Source organism: Oncorhynchus gorbuscha, linkage group LG21, assembly GCF_021184085.1.
Source record: "Oncorhynchus gorbuscha isolate QuinsamMale2020 ecotype Even-year linkage group LG21, OgorEven_v1.0, whole genome shotgun sequence".
Classification (NCBI taxonomy): domain Eukaryota; kingdom Metazoa; phylum Chordata; class Actinopteri; order Salmoniformes; family Salmonidae; genus Oncorhynchus; species Oncorhynchus gorbuscha.
Genome location: NC_060193.1, coordinates 39,815,828 through 39,843,525, shown reverse-complemented (window position 1 = coordinate 39,843,525; position 27,698 = coordinate 39,815,828). Strand labels below are relative to the sequence as shown.

The 27,698-nt window shown below is 39.9% G+C and overlaps 1 protein-coding gene across 6 annotated transcripts in view; it reads right to left on the bottom strand.

Annotated features, from left to right (window-relative positions):
• Positions 1-11,877: 11,877 nt before the first annotated feature.
• The window catches only part of LOC124008776 (nuclear factor erythroid 2-related factor 2-like), a 40,900-nt gene continuing 25,079 nt past the window's right edge, over positions 11,878-27,698 (bottom strand). The window contains exons 2-5 of one of the 6 annotated variants that reach the window (XM_046320313.1): positions 19,081-19,338; positions 17,833-17,928; positions 17,501-17,722; positions 11,878-13,428 (exon numbers count right to left, since the gene is read on the bottom strand). In XM_046320313.1, coding sequence (XP_046176269.1) covers positions 12,226-13,428; positions 17,501-17,722; positions 17,833-17,928; positions 19,081-19,338 — 1,779 coding nt within the window. In that variant the 3' untranslated portion in view covers positions 11,878-12,225. Of the gene's footprint in view, positions 13,432-17,500; positions 17,723-17,832; positions 17,929-19,080; positions 19,339-27,698 lie in introns of all 6 variants that reach the window. The other 5 variants (XM_046320314.1, XM_046320315.1, XM_046320316.1 and 2 more) reach the window with 5 other exon arrangements.

Genomic DNA, 27,698 nt, shown 5'->3' with positions numbered 1-27,698 from the left:
TGTATCAAATACTTGTTCTCCCCACTGTATAGTGTATGTGATAATAGCACATTTCTACTTGTTTACAATGCATCAACCAATAAGCATGCAATGCCTTCTCATAATCAGTTTAAATCACATGATGCACACCGATGTCATTGGAAAAACTTATCTTCCTATCTTTTCCACAAAACCTAGAAACGTGCCATTTTCACATATGGATGTTAGGGTTAAGTTGAATTTATTAGGATCCGCATTAGCTACTGCACATGCAGAAGATACTCTTCCTGAGGTCCACATAAAACATACAAATACTGTACATGACAAAGTACAGAACAGTAATAGACAAGAACAAATTCAAATAAAAAATAAGTTTTATATATATATAGGAAAGAAAAAACTAATATTTTCATATTCATATATGCAGTAAAGTTAAAGTAGATCTTTAGAAAGAGGCGCTATGATGCAAGATCCTTTATCAGTTTGTTTTAGCTAAACTTGCTTTTCGTCTGAGTAACCTATGGTGAGAAACGAAGTAAATCTGTTTTTGGTTTGGGTACCGTAAAGAAACCCATAGTGGCGTGTCTGCTGGTCTATGTATCTGTTTGAAGTGTATCAAATAGATTATACGTGGTTATGCATTTTCAACACACAAATGTTTCTTAAAGATGAGATGTAGTCAATTTCTCCTCAACCATGAAAGACTCAAGCATGTTGTTACTTCAGTGTGTGCAGTTAAGGGCAAGGCGTGCTGCTTTGTTTTGAGCCAGCTGCAACTTTGCTATGTCTTTCTTTGCTGCACCAGACCATATTACCAGTCAGTAATCAATATGGGACAAGAGCAAAGCCCGAACAACTAGTACAGTTTATCTTTGTGTCAAAAACATATATTTTATAACAGACCTGCCTCTCCCCATCTTCACAACAACTTTGTCAATATGACTTCACCATGACTGACTATCCAATGTTACTCATAGGAGTTCAGTTTTTCAATTTCAACAACAAAGGTCACACTTTATGCACAACTCCAGTTGAGGTCTTGTTACGTTCCCCTGCAAGAAAACCAATAATGTTACTCAAACAGAAGGGGAAACTAACAAAGAGTAACTGACAACTAAAACAAAACAGGTTGGGTTTTAGAAGGGGTTTCGAAAGACACCATGGGTATGTCCACTGAAAGTAGCATAACAACAACTGGGACCTAAGACACCCACCATGAGCACCCACTACATTTACCCAATAAGAGGCAAACAAAAGAAAAACCTACACTAAACGTAAAGACAGGAAGCAAACCAAAAAGTGTAGCAAAACTAAAACAGGGATGATCAGATTAAGGATTGTCTGTCTTGAAATCAAATAGGTATAGCCAACTGAAGGAGTTTGTATTTTATTAGAGATACCCATGAGCGGCTTCCCTGACTCCTTTAGTTGGCCAAGGCAGTAGCTACTCTTCCTGTGGTCCAAACACATCAATATACTTACATTACACATAAAACAGTACATCATATAACATCGCTACACCACAGACATATCCACAATGTACATGTCTGTGTCCCTTCACAGTCCACATTGTTCCTTAAGGTGTTTTAACCCTCCACATCTCTCAAGACAACTGGAGCACTGGGCCAGCCACTCTTAAATATGGTGAAACAACTTCCAACTAACAAGCCAGCACAGATGCTACACATAGTGACTTACAAGGTGACACCAATCGTTGCACCCCACGTGCTAATGTCCAACCTCTAAATTATGAATGAAAAAAACAGAGCCTGTAACAGTCTAAGAGAATGCTTTAAACCAAATATGCTTTTGGTTTTAGATGCATTTAAGACCAGTTTATTGTTAATTAATTTCCCATTCTGTCACTGACTGTAATTCCGTGGTAAGTCTCAGTGAGCTCACTGACTGTAGGTGCTGATGTGTAGAGTGTGAAATCATTAGCAGACATAGTCATTTTAGCTTCTTGTAAGACAAGTACCAAATCATTTTTGAAAATAGAGAAGAGTAAGGCCCATGTCAACTGCCCTCAGGGATACTGCACTGTGCATACTGTATCTCATGTTAAAGAAGCTTCCATTGAAGAATACTCTTGAGTTCTATTGGATACGTAACTCTTCAACCATGTGATGGCAGGTGATGTAAGCCTTTGTGATCCATATCATCAAAGGCTTAAATCTAACAATACAGCTCCAACTATCATCTTATTATCCTTTTATTTTAGCCAATCATCAGTCATCTGAGTCATTGCAGTACAAGTTGAGTGTCGTTCCCTATATGCATGCTGAAAGTCAGTAGTTAACTTGTTCTTTACAAAGGTGTATTTTCAATTCTCTCTGTCAGTTTTCTACTGTAAGAACAGGCAGCAAACTGATTGGGCGGTTGTTAGAGCCAGCAAAGGGGGCTTTACTATTTTTAGGTAGTGGAATTACTTTAACTTCCTTCCACACCTGTGGACACACTCATTGGTGGCAGTACAGTCTGCTACCATTCTCAATAGTTTCCCATCTAGGTTTTCTATACCTGGTGGCTTATCATTATTGATGGATAACAACAGTTTTCCCACCTTTCATTATGAGATCTTAAATATGATGGTGATGGTTCAAATAATTATGATGGTTCATTTTTCAGTGTTGTCATTTCACTTCTCAGTTTGTCCACTTTCCCCGTGAAATAGTCATTGAAATGATTGGCTATAGGTTAAAAGGTTTTGTTATAAATGACCAATCAACTTCAATTAAGGAAGATTCATTGGATTTTCTGCCCATAATATAATTGAAGGTGTTCCAAAGTCTTTTCCCATTGTTTTTTATGTCATGTGTCTTGTTTTGATATAGTACCAATCAAAAGTTTGGACACATACTCATTCAATAGTTGTTCTATATTTTATACATTGTAGAACAATAGTGAATACATCAAAATGATTTAAAAAACACATATGGAATCATGTAGTAACCAAGACTTCTGCCGAAGTCGTTGCCTCTCCTTGTTCGGGCGGTGCTCGGCGGTCGACGTCACCGGTCTTCTAGCCATCATTGATCCCTTTTTAATTTTCCATTGGTTTTGTCTTGTCTTCCCATTATTCGCCTACCTCCTCATGCCTTTTGCACGCAATGTATATAGACTCCCTTTTTTTCTACTGTGTTATTGACTTGTTAATTGTTTACTCCATGTATAACTCTGTGTTGTCTGTTCACACTGCTATGCTTTATCTTGGCCAGGTCGCAGTTGCAAATGAGAACTTGTTCTCAACTAGCCTACCTGGTTAAATAAAGGTGAAATTTAAAAAATGTAGAAAAAAAACACACCTGGTTTCAATCCCATTCATTACCTGTTGTGTATTTAACCCTCTGTTTCCCCTCATGTCTTTGTCAGAGATTGTTTTATGTCAGTGATGTTTTATGGTTGTATTGGTGCGCGACGGGTCCTCGTACTCATGTTTATTTATGTATGTACATATTAGTGTTTGGAGCTTGGGCAATTATTAAAAGACTCCATTTACACTCCGTTTGACTCTCCTGTGCCTGACTTCCCTGCCACCTATACACACGACTCTGACAATATTTGAGATTCTTCAAAGGAACCACCCTTTGCCTTGAAGACAGCTTTGCAAACTCTTGGCATTCTCTCAACCAGCTTCATCTGGAATGCTCTTTCAACCTTCTTGAAGGAGTTCCCACATATTGTACGCACTTGTTGGTTGCTTTTCCTTCACTCTGTGTTCCAACTCATCCCAAACAATCTCAATTGGGTTGATGTCAGGTGATTGTGTAAGCTAGGTCATCGTATGTAGCACTCCATCACTCTCCTTCTTGGTCAAATAGCCCTTACACAACCTGGAGGTGTGTTGGGTTATTGTCCTGTTGAAAAACAAATGATAGTCCCACTAAGCGCAAACCAGATGGGATGGCGTATCGCTGCAGTTTGCTGTGGTAGCCATGCTGGTCAAGTGTGCCTTGATTTCTAAATAAATCACTGATAGTGTAACCAGCAAAGCACCCCCACACCATCATATGTCCTCCACCACACATACTGAGATCATCCGTTCACCTACTCTGCGTCTCACAAAGACAAGGTCGTTGTAACCAAAAATCGCAAATTTGGATTCATCAGATCAAAGGACAGATTTCCACCGGTATAATGTCCAAGCAAGTCTCTTGTTATCCTTTAGTAGTTGTTTCTTTGCAGCAATTAGACCATGATAGCCTGACACACAGTCTCCTCTGAACAGTTGATGTTGAGATGTATCTGTTACTTTAACTCTGGGAGGCATTTATTTGGGCTGCAATTTCTGAGGCTGGTAACTCTAATGAACTTATTCTCTGCAGCAGAGGTAACTCTGGGTCTTCCTTTCCTGTGGCGGTCCTCTTGAGAGCCAGTTTCATCATTGCGCTTGATGGTTTTTGCGATTGCACTTGAAGAAACTTTCGAAGTTCTTGAAATGTTCCGTATTGACTGACTATCATATCTTAAAGTAATGATGGACTGTCGTTTCTCTTTGCTTATTTGAGCAGTTCTTGCCATAATATGGACTTGGTATTTAACCAAATAGGGCTATCTTCTGTATATCACTCCTACTTTGTTGCAACACAACTGATTGGCTCAAAGGTACTAAGAAGGAAAGAAATTCTGCACATTAACATTTAGGAAGGTGACTACCTCATAAAGCTGGGTGAGAGAATGCCGAGACAATGCCAAGAGTGTGCAAAGCTGTCATCAAGGCAGGCTATTTGAAGAATCTCAAATATAAAATATATTTTGATTTGTTTTAACTTCTTCGGGCTAGGTGGCAGTATTCGGAAGTTTGGATGAATGAGACCCAAAGTAAACTGCTTGTTACTCAGGCACAGATGCTAGGATATGCATATAATTGGACCATCTGATCATTTATCACCAGTGTTAATCTGCAAAATTGTAATTATTCACCTACCTCCTCATGCCTTTTGCACACATTGTATATAGACTCCCCTTTTTTCTACTGTGTTATTGACTTGTTAATTGTTTACTCCATGTGTAACTCTGTGTTGTCTGTTCACACTGCTATGCTTTATCTTGGCCAGGTCGCAGTTGCAAATGACAACTTGTTCTCAACTAGCCTACCTGGTTAAATAAAGGTGAAATAAAAAATAAAACATTTTAAAAAAGAAAACACAAAAGTTTCGCAGGCTAAAATCCGAGGACAATCCATCCAGATTATTTGTCTTCAGCTCACCAATGATTACAATGGCTGGGAATGGGAATCTAAAGGGAAGTGCTCCCAGATTGCAGTTCCTATGGTTTCCACTAGATGTCATCAGTCTTTAGAACGAGTTTCAGGCTTGTTTTTTGAATTTGTGATTTTTCTAAGTTCCGATGAAGGTGTGCACTTCGTTATTTATCTCCGGTAATGGTCTCTGGTATTCTCCGTCTTAAATTGTATTGTTTATTTACATATTAGGGTACCTGTGGATTGATTCGGAACGTTGTTTGATATGTTTGGAAGGAGTTTATTGGTAACTTACGGGATTCATTTGTATGCATTTTTAACGCGAGTGGTTTACTGAGTCAAGTGCTCCAATGAAACTGACATTTTTGGGATATAAAGAAGGACTTAATCGAACAAATGGACACTTTTTATGTAGCTGGGACCCTTGTGAATGCAACCAGATGAAGATCTTCAGAGGTAAGTGATTTATTTTATCGCTATTTCTGACTTTCATGATTCCTCTGCTTGTTTGGCGTGGCCCACGCTTGGATTGCGTCCTACCTGACAGGTCGCTCCTACCAGGTGGCGTGGCGAGAATCTGTCTCCTCACCATGCGCTCTCACCACTGGTGTCCCCCAGGGCTCTGTTCTAGGCCCTCTCCTATTCTCGCTATACACCAAGTCACTTGGCTCTGTCATAACCTCACATGGTCTCTCCTATCATTGCTATGCAGACAACACACAATTAATCTTCTCCTTTCCCCCTTCTGATGACCAGGTGGCGAATCGCATCTCTGCATGTCTGGCAGACATATCAGTGTGGATGACGGATCACCACCTCAAGCTGAACTTCGGCAAGACGGAGCTGCTCTTCCTCCCGGGGAAGGACTGCCCGTTCCATGATCTCGCCATCACGGTTGACAACTCCATTGTGTCCTCCTCCCAGAGCGCTAAGAACCTTGGCGTGATCCTGGACAACACCCTGTCGTTCTCAACTAACATCAAGGCGGTGGCCCGTTCCTGTAGGTTCATGCTCTACAACATCCGCAGAGTACGACCCTGCCTCACACAGGAAGCGGCACAGGTCCTAATCCAGGCACTTGTCATCTCCCGTCTGGATTACTGCAACTCGCTGTTGGCTGGGCTCCCTGCCTGTGCCATTAAACCCCTACAACTCATCCAGAACGCCGCAGCCCGTCTGGTGTTCAACCTTCCCAAGTTCTCTCACGTCACCCCGCTCCTCCGCTCTCTCCACTGGCTTCCAGTTGAAGCTCGCATCCGCTACAAGACCATGGTGCTTGCCTACGGAGCTGTGAGGGGAACGGCACCTCAGTACCTCCAGGCTCTGATCAGGCCCTACACCCAAATAAGGGCACTGCGTTCATCCACCTCTGGCCTGCTCGCCTCCCTACCACTGAGGAAGTACAGTTCCCGCTCAGCCCAGTCAAAACTGTTCGCTGCTCTGGCTCCCCAATGGTGGAACAAACTCCCTCACGACGCCAGGACAGCGGAGTCAATCACCACCTTCCGGAGACACCTGAAACCCCACCTCTTTAAGGAATACCTAGGATAGGATAAAGTAATCCTTCTCACCCCCCTTAAAATATGTAGATGCACTATTGTAAAGTGGCTGTTCCACTGGATGTCATAAGGTGAATGCACCAATTTGTAAGTCGCTCTGGATAAGAGCGTCTGCTAAATGACTTAAATGTAATGTAATGTAAATGTTTGGAAAATGTATGTAATGCTTTTGTGTGCGGGACGCTGTCCTCAGATATTCACATGGTGTGCTTTCACTGTAAAGCCTTTTTGAAATCTGACAAAGCGGCTGGATTACAAGAAGTTAAGCTTTTAAATTATGTATGACACTTTATTTTCATTTTCATGTTTAATATTACGATTTATGTCATTTGAATTTGGCGCTCTGCAATTTCACCGGATGTTGTTGAGGTGGGACGCTAGCGTCCCAGTGATCCGTAAGAAGTTAACACTTTTCTGGTTACTACATGATTCCATATGTGTTATTTCTTAGTTTTGATGTCTTCACTATTATTCTACAATAGAATAGTAAAATAGTAAAAATAAAGAAAAACCCTTGAATGAATAGGTGTTCAATAACGTTGGACTGGTAGTGTATATTGACACTATCTATTTCTTGCTACTATGCAAATAGCCATTTGTCTGTACCGTTTAAACCTTCAATCCACTTAGCAAGACTTAGCAGAATATTGATATATAAAATGAATTTTGATATGTTTTAAAGTATATATATATATATATATATATATATATATATATATATATATATATATATTTGATGTAACCTTTATTTAACTAGGCAAGTCAGTTAAGAATAAATTTTTATTTACAATGACGGCCTACCCCGGACGACACTGGGCTAATTTTGTGCTGCCATATGGGACTCCTAATCACAGAGTGATGCAGTCTGGATTTGAACCAGGTACTCCAGTGACGTGTCTTGCACTGAGATACAGTGTCTTAAACCACTGCGCTGCTCGAGAGCCTGAGCGTATGTGTGGTCGTAACATGAGTTTGTGACATACCACACAGACTCACAAAACACAAACACTTTGTTTGTAAATTATGTCTGAGTGTTGGAGTGTGCGCCTGCCTATCTGTCAATACATTTTTTTTAAATGGACCTAATGGTTTAAGGAATTTGAAACTATTTGTACTTTTACTTTTGATACTTAAGTACATTTTAGCAATTCCATTTACCTTTGATACTTAAGTATTGTTCTCACCAAATACTTTTAAACTTTTACTCAAGTAGTATTTTACTTGATGACTTTTACTTCAGTCATTTTCTATTAACCTCTTTCATTTTTGGAAAAATAACGTTCCCAAAGTAAATGGGATATTTTGTCAGGACAAGATGCTGGAATATGCATATAATTCACAGCTTAGGATAGAAACACTCTAAAGTTTCCAAAACGGTCATAATATTGTCTGTGAGTAGAACAGAACTGATATCGCAGCGAAAGCCTGAGAAAAATCCAATCCGGAAGTGACTCATGTTTTGAAAGCTCTGCGTTCCAATGCGTCCCTATTGAGCAGTGAATGGGCTATCAACCAGATTACTTTTTCTACGTATTCCCCAAGGTGTCTACAGCATTGTGACATAGATTTACGCCTTTATGTTGAAGAATACCCGTAAGCGGCTACATTGTGTAAGTGGTCACCTGATGGCTCTCAGAGTGATTCTTGCGTAAAATACAGAGGTAGCCATTTTTCCAATCGGTCCTACTGAAAAGCCAATTGTCCCGGTGGATATATTATCGAATAGATATTTGAAAAACACCTTGAGGATTGATTATAAAAAACGTTTGCCATGTTTCTGTCGATATTATGGAGCTAATTTGGAATATTTTTCGGCGTTGTCGTGACCGCTATTTCCGGTGGATTTCTCAACATAACGTGACCAACAAACGGAGGTATTTTGGTTATAAAAATAAGCTTTATGGAACAAAAGGAACATATGCTGTCTAACTGGGAGTCTCGTGAGTGAAAACATCCGAAGCTCATCAAAGGTAAACTAATAATTTGATCGCTTTTCTGATTTTCGTGACTAAGCTTCCTGCTGCCAGCTGGACATAATGCTATGCTAGGCTATCGATAAACTTACACAAACGCTTGTCTTGCTTTGGCTGTAAAGCATGATTTCAAAATCTGAGTTGACAGGGTGATTAACAAAAAGGCTAAGCTGTGTTTCACTATATTTCACTTGTGATTCATGAATATTAATATTTTCTAGTAATATTTTTTGACCGTTGCGCTATGCTAATCAGTGTAGTTGATGACAATTCTCCCGGATCCGGGCCCCATCTACAAAAGTTCACTCAAAAAGGCAATATTTCAGAACTGGGTTTGATTTAGTTTTTGTTGATTATGAAATGTTTGTTAATATATTTAAACTTCCATTGGTTAATCTATTGCTCAGTTATCATTTGGCTCATGTAAATATTTCTGTAGTTGTCCCTTTAAATATCCTAAGGTCAACATCCTCATAGTGTTCCCATTTTTCTCATGAAAATGTTGTAGCTCGATAAAAATATTAAACAATTTATTTATGAAATATCCAGTCTTTGCTCTTTTTTTCATTACCATGCTGATGATTTCAAGTTGTATTGGATACATTTGTTATCTGTTAAAGACATTGAATACATTTTGTTTAGTATATTTACTATATTTAGATGTTTCATTTATTTCTCTGTGTAGTAAGTTCATTTAAAGTTGTGTGATTTGGTTTATGTACAAACATTTCAATGTTTAACACACAGTAACCACACACCTGGTCTAAATGTGCATATTCATACTTTGCAGCAAACAGAAAGTTCTGCAAATTCACCACAACAGTTTGCGACAAAACGAATTTGCATGTGAAAATATGAGCTTGTCACACATTTATGGTGAATTGGCCAAAGGTTTGCCACAACTGTTTGCCAGAACCTGTTTTTCTGTAAGGGTAATGAACCTCCACTTAGACATGAAAGGAGGAGAACAATAGAAATGGTGTGGAGATGATCTTTCAACCTTTATTTGCACAAATATCAACAACGCCTTACATGAAAACACCCCTGTCATTTTTATCTGTTGTATACTTCAAGAACATGGGGTAGTTACCTAGTTAGCAAGGTTGGGGTCGATTCAGAATTTAGTTACGAATTACTCTTGAATTTCAATTACACTCTTGAATTTGAATCAAATTTGAATTGAACATGCCTTACAGGAAGCAGAATTTGGATTTAATTAAAATGTGCAATTTAGTCTACACTTCAAATGTTTATTTTAATATTGCGTATAGATGGTTACCAATACTATGTACACTACTATTCAAAATGTTGGGGTCACTTAGAAATGTGATTGTTTTTGAAAGAAAAGCTATTTTTTGTCTATTAAAATAACATAAAATTGATCAGAAATACAGTGTAGACATTGTTAATGTTGTAAATGACTATTGTAGCTAGATACGGCTGATTTTTTAATGGAATATCTACAAAGGCGTACAGAGGCCCATTATCAGCAACCATCACTCCTGTGCACGCGGTGTTAGCTAATCCAAGTTTAAATTTTAAAAGGCTAACTCATCATTAGAAAACCCTTTTTCAATTATGAAAACTGTCGTCCTGATTAAAGAAGCAATATAACTGGCCTTCTTTAGACTAGTTGAGTATCTGGAGCATCAGCATTTGTGGGTTTGATTACAGGCTCAAAATTTGCCAGAAACAAAGACTTTCTTCTGAAACTCGTCAGTCTATTCTTGTTCTATGAAATGAAGGCTATTCCATGCGAGAAATTGCCAAGAAACTGAAGATCAACTACAAAGCGGTGTACTAATCCCCTTCATCAGAACAGCGCAAACTGACTCTAACCAGAATAGAAAGAGTAATGAGAGGCCCCGGTGCACAACTGAGCAAAAGGACAAGTACATTAGAGTCTCTAGTTTGAGAAACAGATGCCTCACAAGTCCTCAACTGGCAGATTCATTAAATAGTAGCTGGTGTAACTGAGTCAGGTTGTGTAGGCCTCCTTGCTCGCACATGCTTTTTCAGTTCTGTCCACACATTTTCCATGGGATTGTGGTCAGGGCTTTGTGATGGCCACTCCAATACCTTGACTTTGTTGTCCTTAAGCCATTTTGCCACAACTTTGGAAGTATGCTTAGGGTCATTGTTAATTTGGAAGGCGCATTTGCGACCAAGCTTTAACTTCCTGATTGATGTCTTGAGATGTAGCTTCAATATATCCATCTAATTTTCCATCCTCACGGTTCCATCTATTTTCTGAAGTGCACTAGTCCCTCCTGCAGCAAAGTACCCCCACAACATCATGCTGCCACCCCCATGCTTCATGGTTGGGATGGTGTTCCTCGGCTTGCAAGCCTCACCCTTTTTCCTCCAAACATGACGATGGTTAATTATGGCCAAACAGTTCTATTTTTGTTTCAGACCAGAGGACATTTCTCCAAAAAGTACAGTCTTTGTCCCCATGTGCAGTTGCAAACTTTAGTCTGTATTTGTAATGGCGTATTTGGAGCAGTGGCTTCTTCCTTGCTGAGTGGCCTTTCAGGTTATGTCAATATAGGACTCATTTTACTGTGGATATAGATACTTTAGCACCTGTTTCCTCAAGCATCTTCAAAAGGTCCTTTGCTGTTGTCCTGGGATTGATTTGTACTTTTCACACCAAAATACGTTCATCTCTAGGAGACAATATGCGTCTCCTTCCTGAGTGGTATGACGGCTGCGTGGTCCCATGGTGTTTATACTTGCATACTATTGTTTGTGCAGATGAACGTGGTACCTTCAGGTGTTTGGAAATTGCTCCCAAGGATAAACCAGACTTGGCTGATTTCTTTTGATTTTCCCCTGATGTCAAGGAAATAGGCAGCGAGTTTGAAGGTAGGCCTTGAAATACATCCACATGTACACCTCAAATTGATTCAAATGATGTAAATTATCCTATCAGAAGCTTCTAAAGCCATGACATAATTTTCTGGAATTTTCCAAGTTGTTTAAAGGCACAGTCAATTTAGAGTATGTAAACTTCTGGCCCACTGGAATAGTGATACAGTGAATTATAATTTAAATCATCTGTCTGTAAACAATTTTAGGAAAAATTACCTGCATCATTCACAAAGTAGATGTCCTAACTGACTTCCCAAAACGATAGTTTGTTCACAAGAAATTCGTGGAGTGGTTGAAAAATGAGTTTTAATGACTCCAACCTAAGTGTATGTAAACTTCCGACTTCAACTGTACATACACACATGTCATCATGTCTCAATTGCAAATAGGGTAGAAATCTATTTGCATAGCTATGATTACAGGAACAAAAAAAAGCATTGCGGTACAAAATAAGGAGAGATTTCAACATTGACAATATTATTGCATTAACCAAGTGGAATTAAGTAAAATAACACTCCTGTTTCACTACTCCTTAAGCAATATATATCATTTTGATAGTCTAGCATATAACTTTGAGCATGGTAGTCTTTTAGAGTAGGTATGAACAAAAGTAATGAAAACAGTTCAATGGAAGAGACTATTCGTCTTCACCCTTGAGTGTCTTTTTAACACGAGGCACAAGGAACATGCTGCCATCGGAGGTCTGCTGGAGAGAGTAATCACTGGGAGAGTAGGGCTTCCCCTCCTCATCTCTCAGACGACTGAACACCTCCAGGTACAGACTCCCCAGCTGCTCCTTTAGCTCCTTCAGACTGCCTTTCCTCTGGGCACTCACCCTGAGTAAGTGCACCTTCTTCTCGCACAGTGCTTCAAGCTCCCCCTCCAGGCCTGAGATGCTCTCCATCTTGCGCTTGCGGCAGTTCTGGGCTGCCACCTTGTTCTTTCCCCGTCGGCGGATGTCTCGGATCAGGACCAGCTGGACCTCGTTAAGCTGGTGCTTGGACATGAGCTCATTGAAGTCGTCCACGGGCAGGTTGATAATGAGCTCCACAGCAAAGGGGATCCCCAGGGCCTTGGCCCGCTGTTCGTCTCTGGACAGACGGGACTGGCAGCCCGCAGAGTGTCTTCTCGACTTGTCTTTGGTGAATGGGCGCTGGTTATGGCCGTTGCCCTCTATGAGCTCACTCTTTGGGTAGGGTAGGCTTTCTGCCGGAAAACGGGATACTGGACCAGTGTTGAAAGGGGAGGACTGTTGTTCCTCTCCATGGAGAGACAGTGAGAACATCTCTCTGTACTCAGACCGGTTGCTGTCCATCTCCTCCAGGTCTGAGTCGCTGTATTCCATAGAACTATCGTCCTGATGGGATTTCATAGGCGAGCTGACATTGTCCATTGACAGACCGGAGTCAGAGTCAGGGAACTCTGTAGCAGTCCTGTGTCCATCTGTCAGGGAAAATTGGGGGACATGTATTTCTGACGGTTCCAGTGGTTTGTGTCTCACCTCCTTCTCCGCCTCATTGGAAGTAAAGGATAACATGGGGGAGCTTGGTTTTGTGTTTGAGTGGTCAGTGTAGAACAGCTTACAGAGGCTGTCTGTGGTGTAGGTGTAGGTTGTGTTGAGCTCTGGGGGTTTCAGAGTCATTTCGTTGAGGTTGTCAGGGGGAACCATCCCTTTGAAGTTGTTGATGAGTAGGACAGGTGGTGTCGTATCAATGTTTGTGACCAAGCCTGGGAGCTCAGGCAAGTAGAAGCTGTAGTTAGGGTCCTGCACCTCTAGGGGCATGCTTGTGCTGGTATAGCCATTCTGATCCAGGATATCTGACACTTGCATTTTTAAGTTCTGCTGTTGACAATAAGAGGAAAACAAAGAATTAGAAAACAGTCAGTGTATACTGATACATTATATACATTGTACATTGTATACATTGTACATCTATATACATTGTAAAATATTTTATTGAAAGGTGAGACTGTTAATTTCATGTCTTCATTATCATAGTGAAAAACAAAAGACTTGTAATCTCTAGTGGGCAACCCTTATAAACAATGGGTAAAATGACTATCTAAAATTGGATAGCATTGCCATTGTAGTTCAAGACTATGTACAGTCATGGCTGAAAAAGCTTTATATTTGGATACATGCTATCCCGTGGTGGAACTATATACAGCTCCATAGCAAGTATGAAAACACTATTCAGTGAAACTTGATCACAGAGTGAATTAATACAATTAATGAATGAATGACATTTTCTATTTGTCAAATCGCCAGTTGACATTCAGCCAACTTGACACAACATGGGCCAGCATCCCTGTGGAACGCTTTCAACATCTTGTAGAGTCCATGCCCCGATGCATTGAGGCTGTGCTGAGGGCAAAAGGGCGGGTGCAACTCACAATTAGGAAGGTGTTCTTCATGTTTGTATACTGGCTATTGTACACACTGAGTAGATATGATCGATACAGTCTCTGGATTTACGAAAACTATTTTGTTTTTCCACCATAATGTTTTGATCTTCCAAAAAGGTCATTAACCTACTGTTGAGGATGGATTAATATAATTTATAGATCGTACCTAGTAAACTTATACCTCTCCAGTTCAGTGGCACTGAACATCATTGAGCATGCAAGATCTTGCAAGTTAATTGCAGACACTCAGATTAACTTCTCTCTCTGAACTAGAGGCCATTTATTTCACATTTTAGTCAGTTGGCAGATGCTTTTATCAAATCAATTTGTATTTGTCACATGCTTCGTAAACAACAGGTGTGGACTAACAGCTAACTTATGGGTCCTTCCCAACAATGCAGAGATTTGTTTTTGGAGAAAAAATAGAAAAGGAAAACACGTTTTTTTATGATTTGGTAATGGGATTTACTATGGACTTATTCCAAGTGGATGGAGGTACACTGTACTCGAAACAAATTCAAAGCAAACCATGTAGAACTTAAGTTAATTTAGAGGATTTTAAGACTTCATTAAGAAGTTCATCAATGCCAAATGCTTTCCCATTTTTTGCTGTGTCAATCGCCTTCTTAACTTCTGCCACGGACAACTCCTCATTTAGGTACGGGTTACAGTTGAAGTCGGAAGTTTACATGCACTTAGGTTGGAGTCATTAAAACTTGTTTTTCAACCACTCCACAAATTTCTTGTCAACAAACTGTCGTTTTGGCAAGTCGGTTTGAACATCTAATTTGTGCATGACACAAGTAATTTTTCCAACAAACAGATTATTTCACTTATAATTCACTGTATCACAATTCAAGTGGGTCAGAAGTTTACGTACAATAAGTTGAATGTGCCTTTAAACAGCTTGGGAAATTCCAGAAAATGATGTCATGCTTTAGAAGCGACATCATTTCAGTCAATTGGAGGTGTAGCTGTGGATGTATTTCAAGGACTACCTTCATAACAAGGGCACTGCGTTCATCCACCTCAGGCCTGCTCGCCTCCCTACCACTGAGGAAGTACAGTTCCCGCTCAGCCCAGTCAAAACTGTTCGCTGCTCTGGCCCCCCAATGGTGGAACAAACTCCCTCACGACGCCAGGACAGCGGAGTCAATCACCACCTTCCAGAGACACCTGAAACCCCACCTCTTTAAGGAATACCTAGGATAGGATCAAGTATCCTTCTCACCCCCCCTCCCTTAAAAGATTTAGTTGCACTATTGTAAAGTGGCTGTTCCACTGGATGTCATAAGGTGAATGCACCAATTTGTAAGTCGCTCTGGATAAGAGCGTCTGCTAAATTACTTAAATGTTAATGTTAAAATGCCTCTGCTTGACATCATGGGAAATCAAAAGGAATCAGCCAAGACCTCAGAAAAAAATTGTAGTCCTCCACAAGTCTGGTTCATCCTTGGGAGCAATTTCCAAACACCTGAATGTACCACGTTCATCTACACAAACAATAGTACGCAAATATAAACACCATAGGACCACGCAGCCGCCATACCGCTCAGGGAGGAGACGCATTCTGTCTCCAAGAGATGGACATACTTTGGTGCAAAAAGTGCAAATCAATCCCAGAACAACAGCAAAGGACCCTGTGAAGATGCTTGAGGAAACAGGTACAAAAGTATCTATATCCACAGTAAAACGAGTCCTATATCGACATAACCTGAAAGGTCACTCAATGAAGCCACTGCTCCAAAACCGCCATAAAAAAGCCAGATTACAGTTTGCAACTGCACATGGGGACAAAGATTGTACTTTTTGGAGAAATTTCCTCTGGTCTGATGAAACAAAAATAGAAATGTTTGGCCATAATGACCATTGTCATGTTTGGAGGAAAAAGAGTGAGGCTTGCAAGCTGAGGAACACCATCCCAACCGTGAAGCACCGGGGATGGCAGCATCATGTTCTGGGGGTGCTTTGCTGCAGGAGGGACTGGTGCACTTCACAAAATAGATCATCAAGAGGACGGAAAATTATGTGGATATATTGAACAACATCTCAAGAATTCAGTCAGGAAGTTAAAGCTTGGTTGCAAATGGGTCTTCCAAATGAACAATGACCTCAAGCATACTTTCAAAGTTGTGGCAAAATGGCTTAAGGACAACAAAGTCAAGGTATTGGAGTGGCCATCACAAAGCCCTGACCTCAATTCTATAGAACATGTGTGGGCAGAACTGAAAAAGCATGTGCGAGCAAGGAGGCCCAGAAACCTGACTCACATTACACCAGTTATACCCAACTAATTGTGGGAAGCTTCTGGAAGGCTACCTGGAACATTTGGCCCAAGTTAAACAATTCAAAGGCAATGATACCAAATACTAATATAGTGTTTGTAAACTTCTGACCCACTGGGAATGTGATGAAAGAAATGAAAGCTGAAGTAAATTATTCTCTCTACTATCATTCTGACATTTCAATACAGTATATAAGAGGGTTCTGAGTTTGACGTTGTGTTTTTTTGTTGTTGTGTTTTTCTTCCTTTATTTAACTAGGCAAGTCAGTTAAGAACAAATTCCTATTTTCAATTACGGCCTAAGAACAGTGGGTTAGCTGCCTTGTTCAGGGGCAGAACGACAGATTTTTACCTTGCCAGCTCGGGGATTCGATATTAAAACCTTTCGGGTTACTAGTCCAATGCTCTAACCACTAGGCTACCTGCTGCCGCTACCTGCCATTTCCCAGTTTAGTTTTCAGGGAACATGGGTCTTTATAAAATTCTTCCTCAAAATATGCCACATTTTCATTACCTGAGAACAAACTTGCAAACCCCTTCTCCCACTCATTAAGTACCTGTGTAATATCGAACTTCAGCCCCACTGCTCTTCACTGACTTCCATTGGAATTTTCTTATGTCGTTTTGGTCCTAACTTATTTGGTTCCAGAACTGTTGAGAATTTATTGTCTGTTTCTCCTCAAGGTGTAATACCTGCCCTCTCTGATATCTCTGTTTGAATAGGCTCAGTTTTTAATCAAACACATGCTGTTTTTTCTTAAAATCCTTTCTAAAATGTTATCTTGTATTCCTATCTTTACACTGTAGAAATAAGTGCTCAGCCTTGCGGTGTACAGATCATAGGTCCCTTAACTCATCATTCCAAGAAGGCTTGTTTGGCTTGTAAACGTTCCTGGACTTGAGTTCAATGAGTTCTAATGTGCGTGCTATTTCAGAACATAGAAACTCAGTTGGCTAATGTATTTTCCTGCATTTAGGCCTATACGTATATTTTGTGTGATGCACAATAATACCTGTTTGAGAAAGATCATGCCAACAGAAAAGGACATAAATAAAAGAGAATTATCAGGAAGTCTACTTTTCAAATTTGTTCTAACAAAGGCGTGCTTGTTCTGTGTCCTCGCACACCCTACTGCAGCAGCCACTCGTTGTTAGGTGTCCATTACCTAGCTGAACAGGGCTTGTTGTGGCCTTATGAATTGTTCCGTTGTGCCATACCTACCTGGAGCTCAGGCAGGGAGAGCAGCTCCATCCAGGCCTGCTCCACATCCACAGGGGCTGGTTCCAGAGACGCAGGCACAGCAGTGGGAGCCTTATGGGGGGCCAGCAGAGCAGAGAGCATGGGGTTCTGGGCCACAGGTGACTGCTGGGAGATCAACATATCTGGCCTACTGTTACCAATGGAAGGGGAGGGCATGATATGTGCAGGAGGAGGATGGGGGAGCTATAATACACAGACACATACTGGAAATTAGAGGGGATGCATTGATAAGAGGAGAAACAGATTGGAATGATGTTTTCTGGTTTGTAGGTATTGGTAGTGTATTCTCTTACCTCAATGGGTTCTACGAAAGGGAATGTCTCTGCGAGAAGCTGCATGCACTCATCAAATGAAAGTGCATCCCCATCCACTCTGGAAAAAATGGTGTTCTACAAAAACAGACACACAGATATAAATTACTGGCTGTATGAGCGATAAAGTTATTTGAATTATTTTTTAACATAATTAACCGTTGAAATCGGGTTTTCACAATTCCTGACATTTAATCCCTTTAACATTCCCTGTTTTAGGTCAGTTAGGATCACCACTTTATTTTAAGAATGTGAAATGTCAAAATACGTAATAGTAAGAGAGAATGATTTATTTAAGATTTTATTTCTTTCATCACATTCCCAGTGGGTCAGAAGTTTACATACACTCAATTAGTATTTGGGAGCATTGCCTTTAAATTGTTTAACTTGGGTCAAACATTTTGGGTAGCCTTCCACAAGCTTCCCACAATATGTTTGGTGAATTTCGGCCTATTCCTCCTGACAGAACTGGTGAAACTGAGTCAGATTTGTAGGCCTCCTTGCTCACACACGCTTTTTCAGTTCTGCCCACAAATGTTCTATAGGGTTGAGCAAAAGCCTCCTGCAGCAAAGCAACCCCACAACATGATGCTTCCACCCCCGTGCTTCACTGTTGAGAGGATGTTCTTCGGCTTGCAAGCCTCCCCTTTTTCCTCCAAACATAACGATGGTATTACGGCCAAACAATTATTTTTTTGTTTCATCAGATCAGAAGATATTTCTCCAAAAAGTACGATCTTTGTCCCCATGAGCAGTTGCAAACCATAGTCTTGCTTTTTTTGGTGGTTTTGGAGCAGTGGCTTCTTCCTTGCTGAGCGGCCTTTCAGGTTTTGTTGATATAGGACTTGTTTTACTGTGGATATAGATACTTTTGTATACCACCCTCAAAATAAATATTTTAAAAAACAAGACACAGAACACCTACATTTCCCTAGCATAAATTCTAATCTCGTTACTCTTTTCTATTCTATTCCAGAGGGGGACCACTCTCTGGTGTGACAGACAGACAGACAGACAGACAGACAGACAGACAGACAGACAGACAGACAGACAGACAGACAGACAGACAGACAGACAGACAGACAGACAGACAGACAGACAGACAGACAGACAGACAGACAGACAGACAGACAGACAGACAGACAGACAGACAGACAGACAGACAGACAGACAGACAGACAGACAGACAGACAGACAGACAGACAGACAGACAGACAGACAGACAGATACCTGGTTTCCCTCTGTCTTGGGCAGCTCTGGTTCACTGGGTAGCAGGCAGGGCATGAACTCTCCAGTCTCCTCGTCCAGCTCCAGCTGTTCGAGCAAGGCCTTATCCTGCTCCCTCAGCAGGTGCAGCCTATTCTTCTCCTCCAGTTCCCTCTGCCTGCGCAGCTCATCCTCCTTCTGCCGCAGGCTCAGGTCAAACACCTCCCGCTCGGCACCTAGGTCAATGTCCTGCCTCCACAGGATGTCAATCAAGTTCATATCCTGGCAGGAGAACAACGACCATAGTGAGTTAAGATAGGAGGATAGCAGGACAACACTACAGCCAACACCACTGCTACTCCAACTATTCTTATCTGCTCTTTAATTATTTGTTATTCTTATTTCTTACTTTTTTGTTGTTGGTATTTTCTTAAAACTGCATTGTTGGTTAAGGGCTTGTAAGTAAGCATTTCACTGTAACGTCTACACCTGTTGAATTCGGCGCATGTGACCAATGCGATTTGATTTGAAGGCAGGGTTCTTTAAAGAACCACTTTTAATGCAGGGATCCTGAAAAGTATTTGACAAAACGTAATCGTATTTGACAAAGCGTATTTGACAAAGCATAAGATGGATATTGTATGCTCACCCATCACGAACAAACAGAAGGCAGACAAGTGGGATCAAAAAAGGTGTGTCAACAATACCCAGAAAGCTTCTCTGTGCCACGTATTGTATCCCCTGTTCCCCTCCCTGTGGACAGCTGTCCCTTACCCCCACCTTTAGCCATAAAACAACTCAATCGGATGAGATGTGTGACGAGGATGTATGAATAATACATGCTGTTCTCCTCATTCTTAAAGCAGGATGGCTCCACGCCCACGTGTACATTTCAGCAACCTTCAACACCAGCATCTAGCTAAACCACCAAATACCATCAAGGTCCACTAAAGAGAGCAGAGTAAAATATGAGTATTACATGCATGAAGTAAGTTACAGATACATATAGCACAGTTTACAAAGCCAGCATTTTTTTATGTCCTTGATCAGCCTTTGTTTCTATATGCGAGAGCAGCACACAGTGTGGCTGAAAGACGCTGCTCAACTCAATAATAAGCCATTGGCCGAGATACTCTATGATTGATAATTATTATTCCGCAGGCTTGAATTTCAGTCCAATCGCAAAAATGCTGCCACTGGACCAAATATAATCTGACCAATAGGAAACAAGACAAATTTGTTCTGTTTGATAAAGCTGAACCCATATAAGAACCTCTCACAGTTATTATATCATTGGTTGTTTCATAAGATTTCTATTATATTCTATTGTCTACCATTTTTACATTGAATATTAAACTTTGATGATTATGACAAAGAACAGAACACCTAATATTTGACTGGTAGACTGCCAAACATGTGTTTGGACTGTGAGGAAGTTTCATTCATAGGACTGCCACTGGAATGTTGCAGTAACCTCTCTAGGCTGTTTACCTCTACAATCATCATGCAAAATGCATTTGATGAATACACCTGCTAGCAAGGCACACATTTTTGAAGATTTGTCCCAACTCAATTATTTTCAAGATGACAGTAGGAGCCACAGACATTGTGGGGCTGTTTCCTGGACCCAGTTTAAGCATAGGACTAGAATATGAATTTTTCCATTGACAATTATGTCTGGCTTAAAAAGCTTCATCTCGGTTCTGGGTCCAAGCGGCAAAACTATCTCTGGGTATCAATGGATCTTTTCACAAACACAGCTCATTATGTGGCCATGAAGCTTCAAGAGTGTGTGGTGTTGACTCAGTAACAAGCTAAACATCCATTACAAAAGAGTTTCAAAGGAATGCAAGGCGAGGATCAAAAGGACAGACAGTGACCTTGACTCAACCAACATCAACCCTTTGGCTCAGTAGATAATTTAACAAGAAAACTATTCTGGTAAAGTACACATTTTCCTCCCGTATCAGTTGTTTTACCCCCCATTAAACAATAAAATCAGACATTAACTTCATATTTATGGCTGGACGGCTGTTGTGATAGCGTTATTGCCACTGTATTGGGGCAGGTTTTGAATGATTATTCCCTGCTCTATGACTAGGCAGTCACACTATAGTCTTTCCACTAATGTGTAAAATCAGGGCAGCTTTAGAGGTTTTTCCCCCATACAGCGTCACAGGGACTACTCTTCCAAATAAAATAACCGACAATTCCGAATAAAATGCATGTAATAACTTGAATTGGCCATGAGTAAATGACTGAGTATGTGTCTGTCCATTCTCAGGAGTCACGCCTCCTTTAATGGACCAATCAGCAGTTGAAACAATAACAAAGCGTTCTCCATGCCACTGTTTGGGTAAAAAGCTGATGGATGGGGCTGGAGAAATGTAATCACTCTCAAATTCAGACAGAGCTTTGGATGCAAGGACTTACCATCTATATATGATATAATCATTATAGTTGTAACTATGTTTTGAGGCAAAACAGGGTTTGTTTAAAATCATTGGCGTAAAACAAGCTTATATTTTGGGTTCTGGTGGGGTACGATAGTTAAACTAAGCTCGAGGCATTTATAAAAAAGTTATATTCTTCAAATATCTATAGGTACATATTATACATTTTTAAGACCTAAAATGGATGTAGCAACTTCTGTTTTCCCCTTTAAAGTTACATGAGTGAATGGGTTACAGACATAAATGGAATATCAGACACTATCAGGCATTGCAACACATGGATTTAGTACTGTAGATATGTGGTAGTGGTGGAGTAGGGGCCTGAGGGCACACAGAGTGTTGTGAAATCTGTGAATGTATTGCAATGTTTTAAAATTGTATAAACTGCCTTAATTCGCTGGACCCCAGGAAGAGTAGCTGCTGCTTTGGCAGCAGCTAATGGGGATCCATTATAAATACAAATACAAATACACATCTTTCAGGTGTCACATTTCAATTCCTCACTATTTTTCAATATCCATACATACATAATTAAACTACATGTGTATGACAATGTGAAGGAAGACATTAGCAATAACTGACACTGGGAGTTCAAATACATTTTATTATAGCTATTTGACAAAAATAACAAGAAGACATCAACGCTGTATTTAGTACCAGTCAAAACTTTGGACACACCTACTCATTCCAGGATTTTTCTATATTTGTACTATTTTCTAAATTGTTGATTAATAGTGAAAACATCAAAACTATGAAATTTTCATGTAGTAACCAAAAATGTATTAAACAAATCAAAATATATTTTATATTTGAGATTCTTCAAAGTAGTCACCCTTTGCCTTGATGACAGCTTTGCACACTGTCGGCATTCTCTCAATAAGCTCCATGAGGTAGTCACCTGGAATGCATTTCAATTAACAGGTGTGCCTTGTTAAAAGTTAATTTGTGGAATATTATTTCCTTCCTAATGTGTTTGAGCCAATCAGATGTGTTGTGACAAGGTAGGAGTGGTATACAGAAAAGTACTTTATTTTCTAAAAGTCCATACTATGGCAAGAACAGCTCAAATATGCAAAGAGCAACGACAGTAAATCATTACTTTAAGACATGAAGGTCAGTCAATGTGGAAAATTTCAAGAACTTTGAAAGTTTCTTAAAGTGTAGTTTCAAAAACCATCAAGTGTTATGATGAAACTGTCTCTCAGGAAAGGAAGACCCAGAGTTACATCTGTTGCAGAGGATATGTTCATGTGGGCTGCACCTCAGATTGCAGTCCACATAAACACTTCACAAAGTTCAAGTAACGGACACATCTGAACATTGACAGTTCAGAGACTGTGTGAATCAGGCCTTAATGGTCAAATTACTACAAAGAAACCACTTCTAAAGGACACCAATAATAATAAGAGACTTTCTTGGGCCAAGAAACACTAGCAATAGACATTATACTGGTAGAAATCTGTCCTGTGGTCTGATGAGGCCAAATTTGAGATTTTTGGTTCCAATCACTGTGTCTTTGTGTAATGCAGAGTAGGTGAACGGTTGTGTGGTTCCCACCATGAAGCATGGAGGAGAAGGTGTGATAGTTTGGGGGTGATTTTGCTGGTAAATCAGTGATTTATTTGGAATTCAAGGCACACTTAACCAGCATGGCTACCACAGCATTCTGCAGCGGTACGCCATCCCATCTGGTTTTGTTTTCAACAGGACCCAACACACCTCAAGGCTGTGAAAGGGCTATTTGACAAAGAAGGAGAGTGATGGAGTGCTACATCAGATGACCTGGCCTGCACAACCACCCGACTTCAACCCAAGTGAGACGGTTTGAGATGAGTTGGACCGCAGAGTGAAGAAAAAGTAGCCAACAAGTGCTTGGCATATGTGGGAATTCCTTCAAGACTGTTGGAAAAGCATTCCTCATGAAGCTGTTTGAGAGAATGCCAATGATTGTGTAAAGCTGTCACATTGCTTGAAATACACAGTGCCTTCAGAAAGTGTTCACAGCTCTTACATTTTACACAATTTGTTATGTTATATAGTTGGATAAATAATTAAATTAATTGGTCATTTTTTGTAAATGTCACGCCCTGACCGTAGATTGTTGTGTAGGTTTCTATTTTTAGTTTGGTCAAAGTGTGATGTGGGTGGGCATTCTATGTTGTAGTTCTAGGTTTTCTTTTTCTATGTGTTTGGCCTGGTATGGTTCTCAATCAGAGGCAGCTGTCTATCGTTGTCTCTGATTGAGAGCCATATTTAGGTAGCCTGTTTTCCCATTTTGAGTTGTGGGCGATTATTTTCTGGTTAGTGTTTGTGGCACCTGTCAAAACTGTTTGTTTATCATTTTGTTGTTTTTGTTTGTGTATTCATTCTTAATTAAAAGTATTATGGATATGTACCACGCTGCACTTTGGTACTCCTCTCCTTTCACCAACAGAAATCGTTACACACACAATGCTCTGTAATGTCAAAGTGGGATTAGAATTTTTTTTTTCCTTTTAATTAATGAAAAATAAAACACCATTATATATTGATTATATAAGTATTCAACCTCCTGAGTCAAAGCTCTGTCAATAGCTTGCTAGACAGATTTTTACAAGTCTTGCCATAGATCTTCAAGCCGATTTAGGTCAAAATTGCCACTCAGGAACATTCAATGTCGTCTTGGTAAGCAACTCCAGTGTATATTTGGCCTTGTGTTTTGTGTTATTTTGCTGCAAAAAAAGTGAAGAAAGAAGTTGAATTTGTCTCCCAGTGACTGTTTGATAGCAGACTGAACCAGATTGACCTCTAGGATTTTGCCTGCGCTTAGCTCTATTAAATTGATATTTATCCTAAACTCCCACGTCCTTGCCAATGCCAAGCATACCCATAACATGATGTAGTGATGTGTTGTGTTAGATTTGCCCCAAACATAAGGCTTTGTATTCAGGACAAAAAAGTTAATTTCTTGGCCACATTATTTTCCGTATTACTTTAGTGCCTTATTGCAAACAGGTTGCAAGTTTTGGAATCTTTTTAGTCTGGACAAGCTTCCTTCTTTGTAATCTATTTATGTTAGTATTGTGGAGTAACTACAATGTTGTTGATTCATCCTCAGTTTTCTCCTATCAGTCATTAAACTGAAACTGTTTAAAATCACCATTGGCCTCATGGTAAAATCCCTGAGCGGTTTCCTTCCTCTCCGGCAAACGAGTTAGGAAGGACGCCTGCGTCTTTGTAGCGACTGAGTGTATTGATACACCATCCAAAGCGTAATTGATTACTTCAGCATGCTCAAAGGGAAACGCTTTCTTAAATTTTTACCCATCTACCAAATGGTTCCCTTCTTTGCAAGGCATGGGAAAACCTCCCTGGTCTTTGTGGTTGAATCTCTGCTTGAAATTCAATACTAGACTGAGGGACATAACATAATTGTGTGTGTGTGGTGCAGAGATCGGGTAGTCATTCAAAAAGCATGTTAACCGCTATTATTGCACACAGAGTGAGTCCATGCAACTTATTATGACACTTATTAAGCACTTTTTTCTACTCCTGAACGTATTTAGGTTTGCAATAACAAAAGGGTTTATATACTTGACTCAAGACATTACATCTTTCCAGATTTGTATTAATTTGCAAAATAATCAAAATACAAAAATTCCACTTTGACATTATGGGGTATTGTGTGTAGATCAGTGACACAAAATCTGAATGTAATCTATTTTAAATTCAGGGTGTAACACAACAAAATGTGGAAAAAGTAAATTGGTGTGAATACCTTCTGAAGGCACTGTAGTATGATGCACTCACTGTATATAGACTTTTTGTTTTCTTTTGTTCTACTGTTTTGTTGACTGTATGTTTTTTTTATTCCATGTGTAACTCTGTGTTGTTGTATGTGTCGAATTGCTACACTTTATCTTGGCCAGGTCGCAGTTGCAAATGAGAACTTGTTCTCAACTAGCCTACCTGGTTAAATAAAGGTGAAATCAAAATAAATAAAAAGTATTGTGCCAAAATGTAATTGAAACTCTGTCTCCAGTTTAATATGTACTCTGTTGCAGTGACGGTCTGGCCCTCTGAAAACTACTTAGAACCACACCACCTTTCACCACCTGGGAAAAGATTACAGCAGAGAGGGTTATGTAACTGCATGTGCACTTTCCTGTTTAGCGTGTGGATTGTGCAGATAACATGGCAGCATGACCATCCCACAACACAATAGAATGCATTTTCATGTGTCTAAACGCCTTGAAATACAATGTCTTGTGGTGTCAGTTGACACGGTCAACAGTATGAAAGGAAAACTAATGTGAGAGTTGGGTGAGACTCACCTGGCCCTGTGAGTATGACAAAAGTAAGGTAAAGGCTCATTTGTCAATCTTATCTCAGTCGACTATACAATATAGCTTTCACTTTAGGCCCACGCACACCCGTTTATCAACTAACAAAAGAAAGTGAGAGGTGAACACAGCTACATGCATGGTTATATTAGCAGGCCTATCAATCAGCCAGCATTGGAACCTGATAAAGCAGCCTGATTAGAGGTCAATCTTAGGCTGATCTTTATTTTAATGTTTAAAATTTTAACCTTATTTTACCAGATTAGTCTCATTGAGATTAAAAATCTCTGACCTGGCCAAAATAGCAACACACAAAATGTCATGCAAAAACACATTTACAACATAAAACATAAAGTACTAATGATTAAAAACATAAATTTACACATTGAACAGGCAAAATCTTGCAAGTTATTAATTGCAGACACTCAGATCCACTTTTCTCTCTAAACCAAAGGCCATTCATTTCACGTTTTAGTCAGTTGGCAGATGCTCTTATCACATCAATTTGCATTTGTCACATGCTTCGTAAACAACAGGTGTGAACTAACAGTGAAATGCTAATTTATGGGTCCTTCCCAAGAATGCAGAGAATTTTTTTTGAGAAAAAAATGGAAAAGTAAAACACGTAATAATAGATGCATTAACCTACTGTTGAGGATGGATGACTATAATTTATCGACTGTACCTAGTAAACTTATGCCTCCCCAGTTCAGTGGCACTCTCTGGTAATTTTTTAATGATTTGGTAATGGGATTTACTATGGATTTATACCAAGTGGATGGCAGTATACGGTACTCTAAACAAATTCTGAGCAAACCATGTAGAACTTCAGTTAATCTAGAGTATTTTAATGCTGGTAAATCAGGGTTTCATTTTGAATTCAAAACATACTTAACCAGCATGGCTACCACAGCATTCTGCAGCAATACGCCATTCAATCTGGTTTGCGCTTAGTGGGACTATCATTTGTTTTTCAACAGGACAATGACCCAACACACCTCAAGGCTGTGTAAGGGCTATTTGACCAAGAAGGAAAGTGATGGAGTGCTGTATCAGATGACCTGGCCTGCACAACCACCCAACCTCAACCCAAGTGTGATGGTTTAGGATGAGTTGGACCGCAGAGTGAAGAAAAAGTAGCCAAGTGTTCGGGATATGTGGGAACTCCTTCAAGACTGTTGGAAAAGCATTCCTCATGAAGCTGTTTGAGAGAATAACAATGAGTGTGTAAAGCTGTCACATTGCTTGAAATACACAGTGCCTTCAGAAAGTATTCACAGCTCCTTACTTTTAACACATTTTGTTATGTTACAAAGTTGGATTCAAATTAATTTAATTGGTCATGTTTTGTAAATGATCCACACACACACAATACTCTAATGTCAAAGTGGGATTCTTTTTTGATTCCCTTTTAATTAATGAAAAATAAAACACCATTATATCTTGATTAGATAAGTATTCACCCCCCTAAGTCAAAGCTCTGTCAATAGCTTGCTAGACAGATTTTTACAAGTCTTGCCATAGATCTTCAAGCCGATTTAGGTCAATACTGTAACTCCGCCACTCAGGAACATTCAATGTCGTCTTGGTAAGCAACTCCAGTGTATATTTGGCCTTGTGTTTAGGGTTATTTTGCTGCAAAAAAATGTGAATTTGTCTCCCAGTGACTGTTTGAAAGCAGACTGAACCAGATTTACCTCTAGGATTTTGCCTGCACTTAGCTCTATTAAATTGATATTTATCCTAAACTCCCACGTCCTTGGCAATGACAAGCATACCCATAACATGATGGAGCCAACAACATGCTTGAAAATATGGAGAGTGGTACTCAGTGACGTGTTGTGTTAGATTTGCCCCAAACATAAGG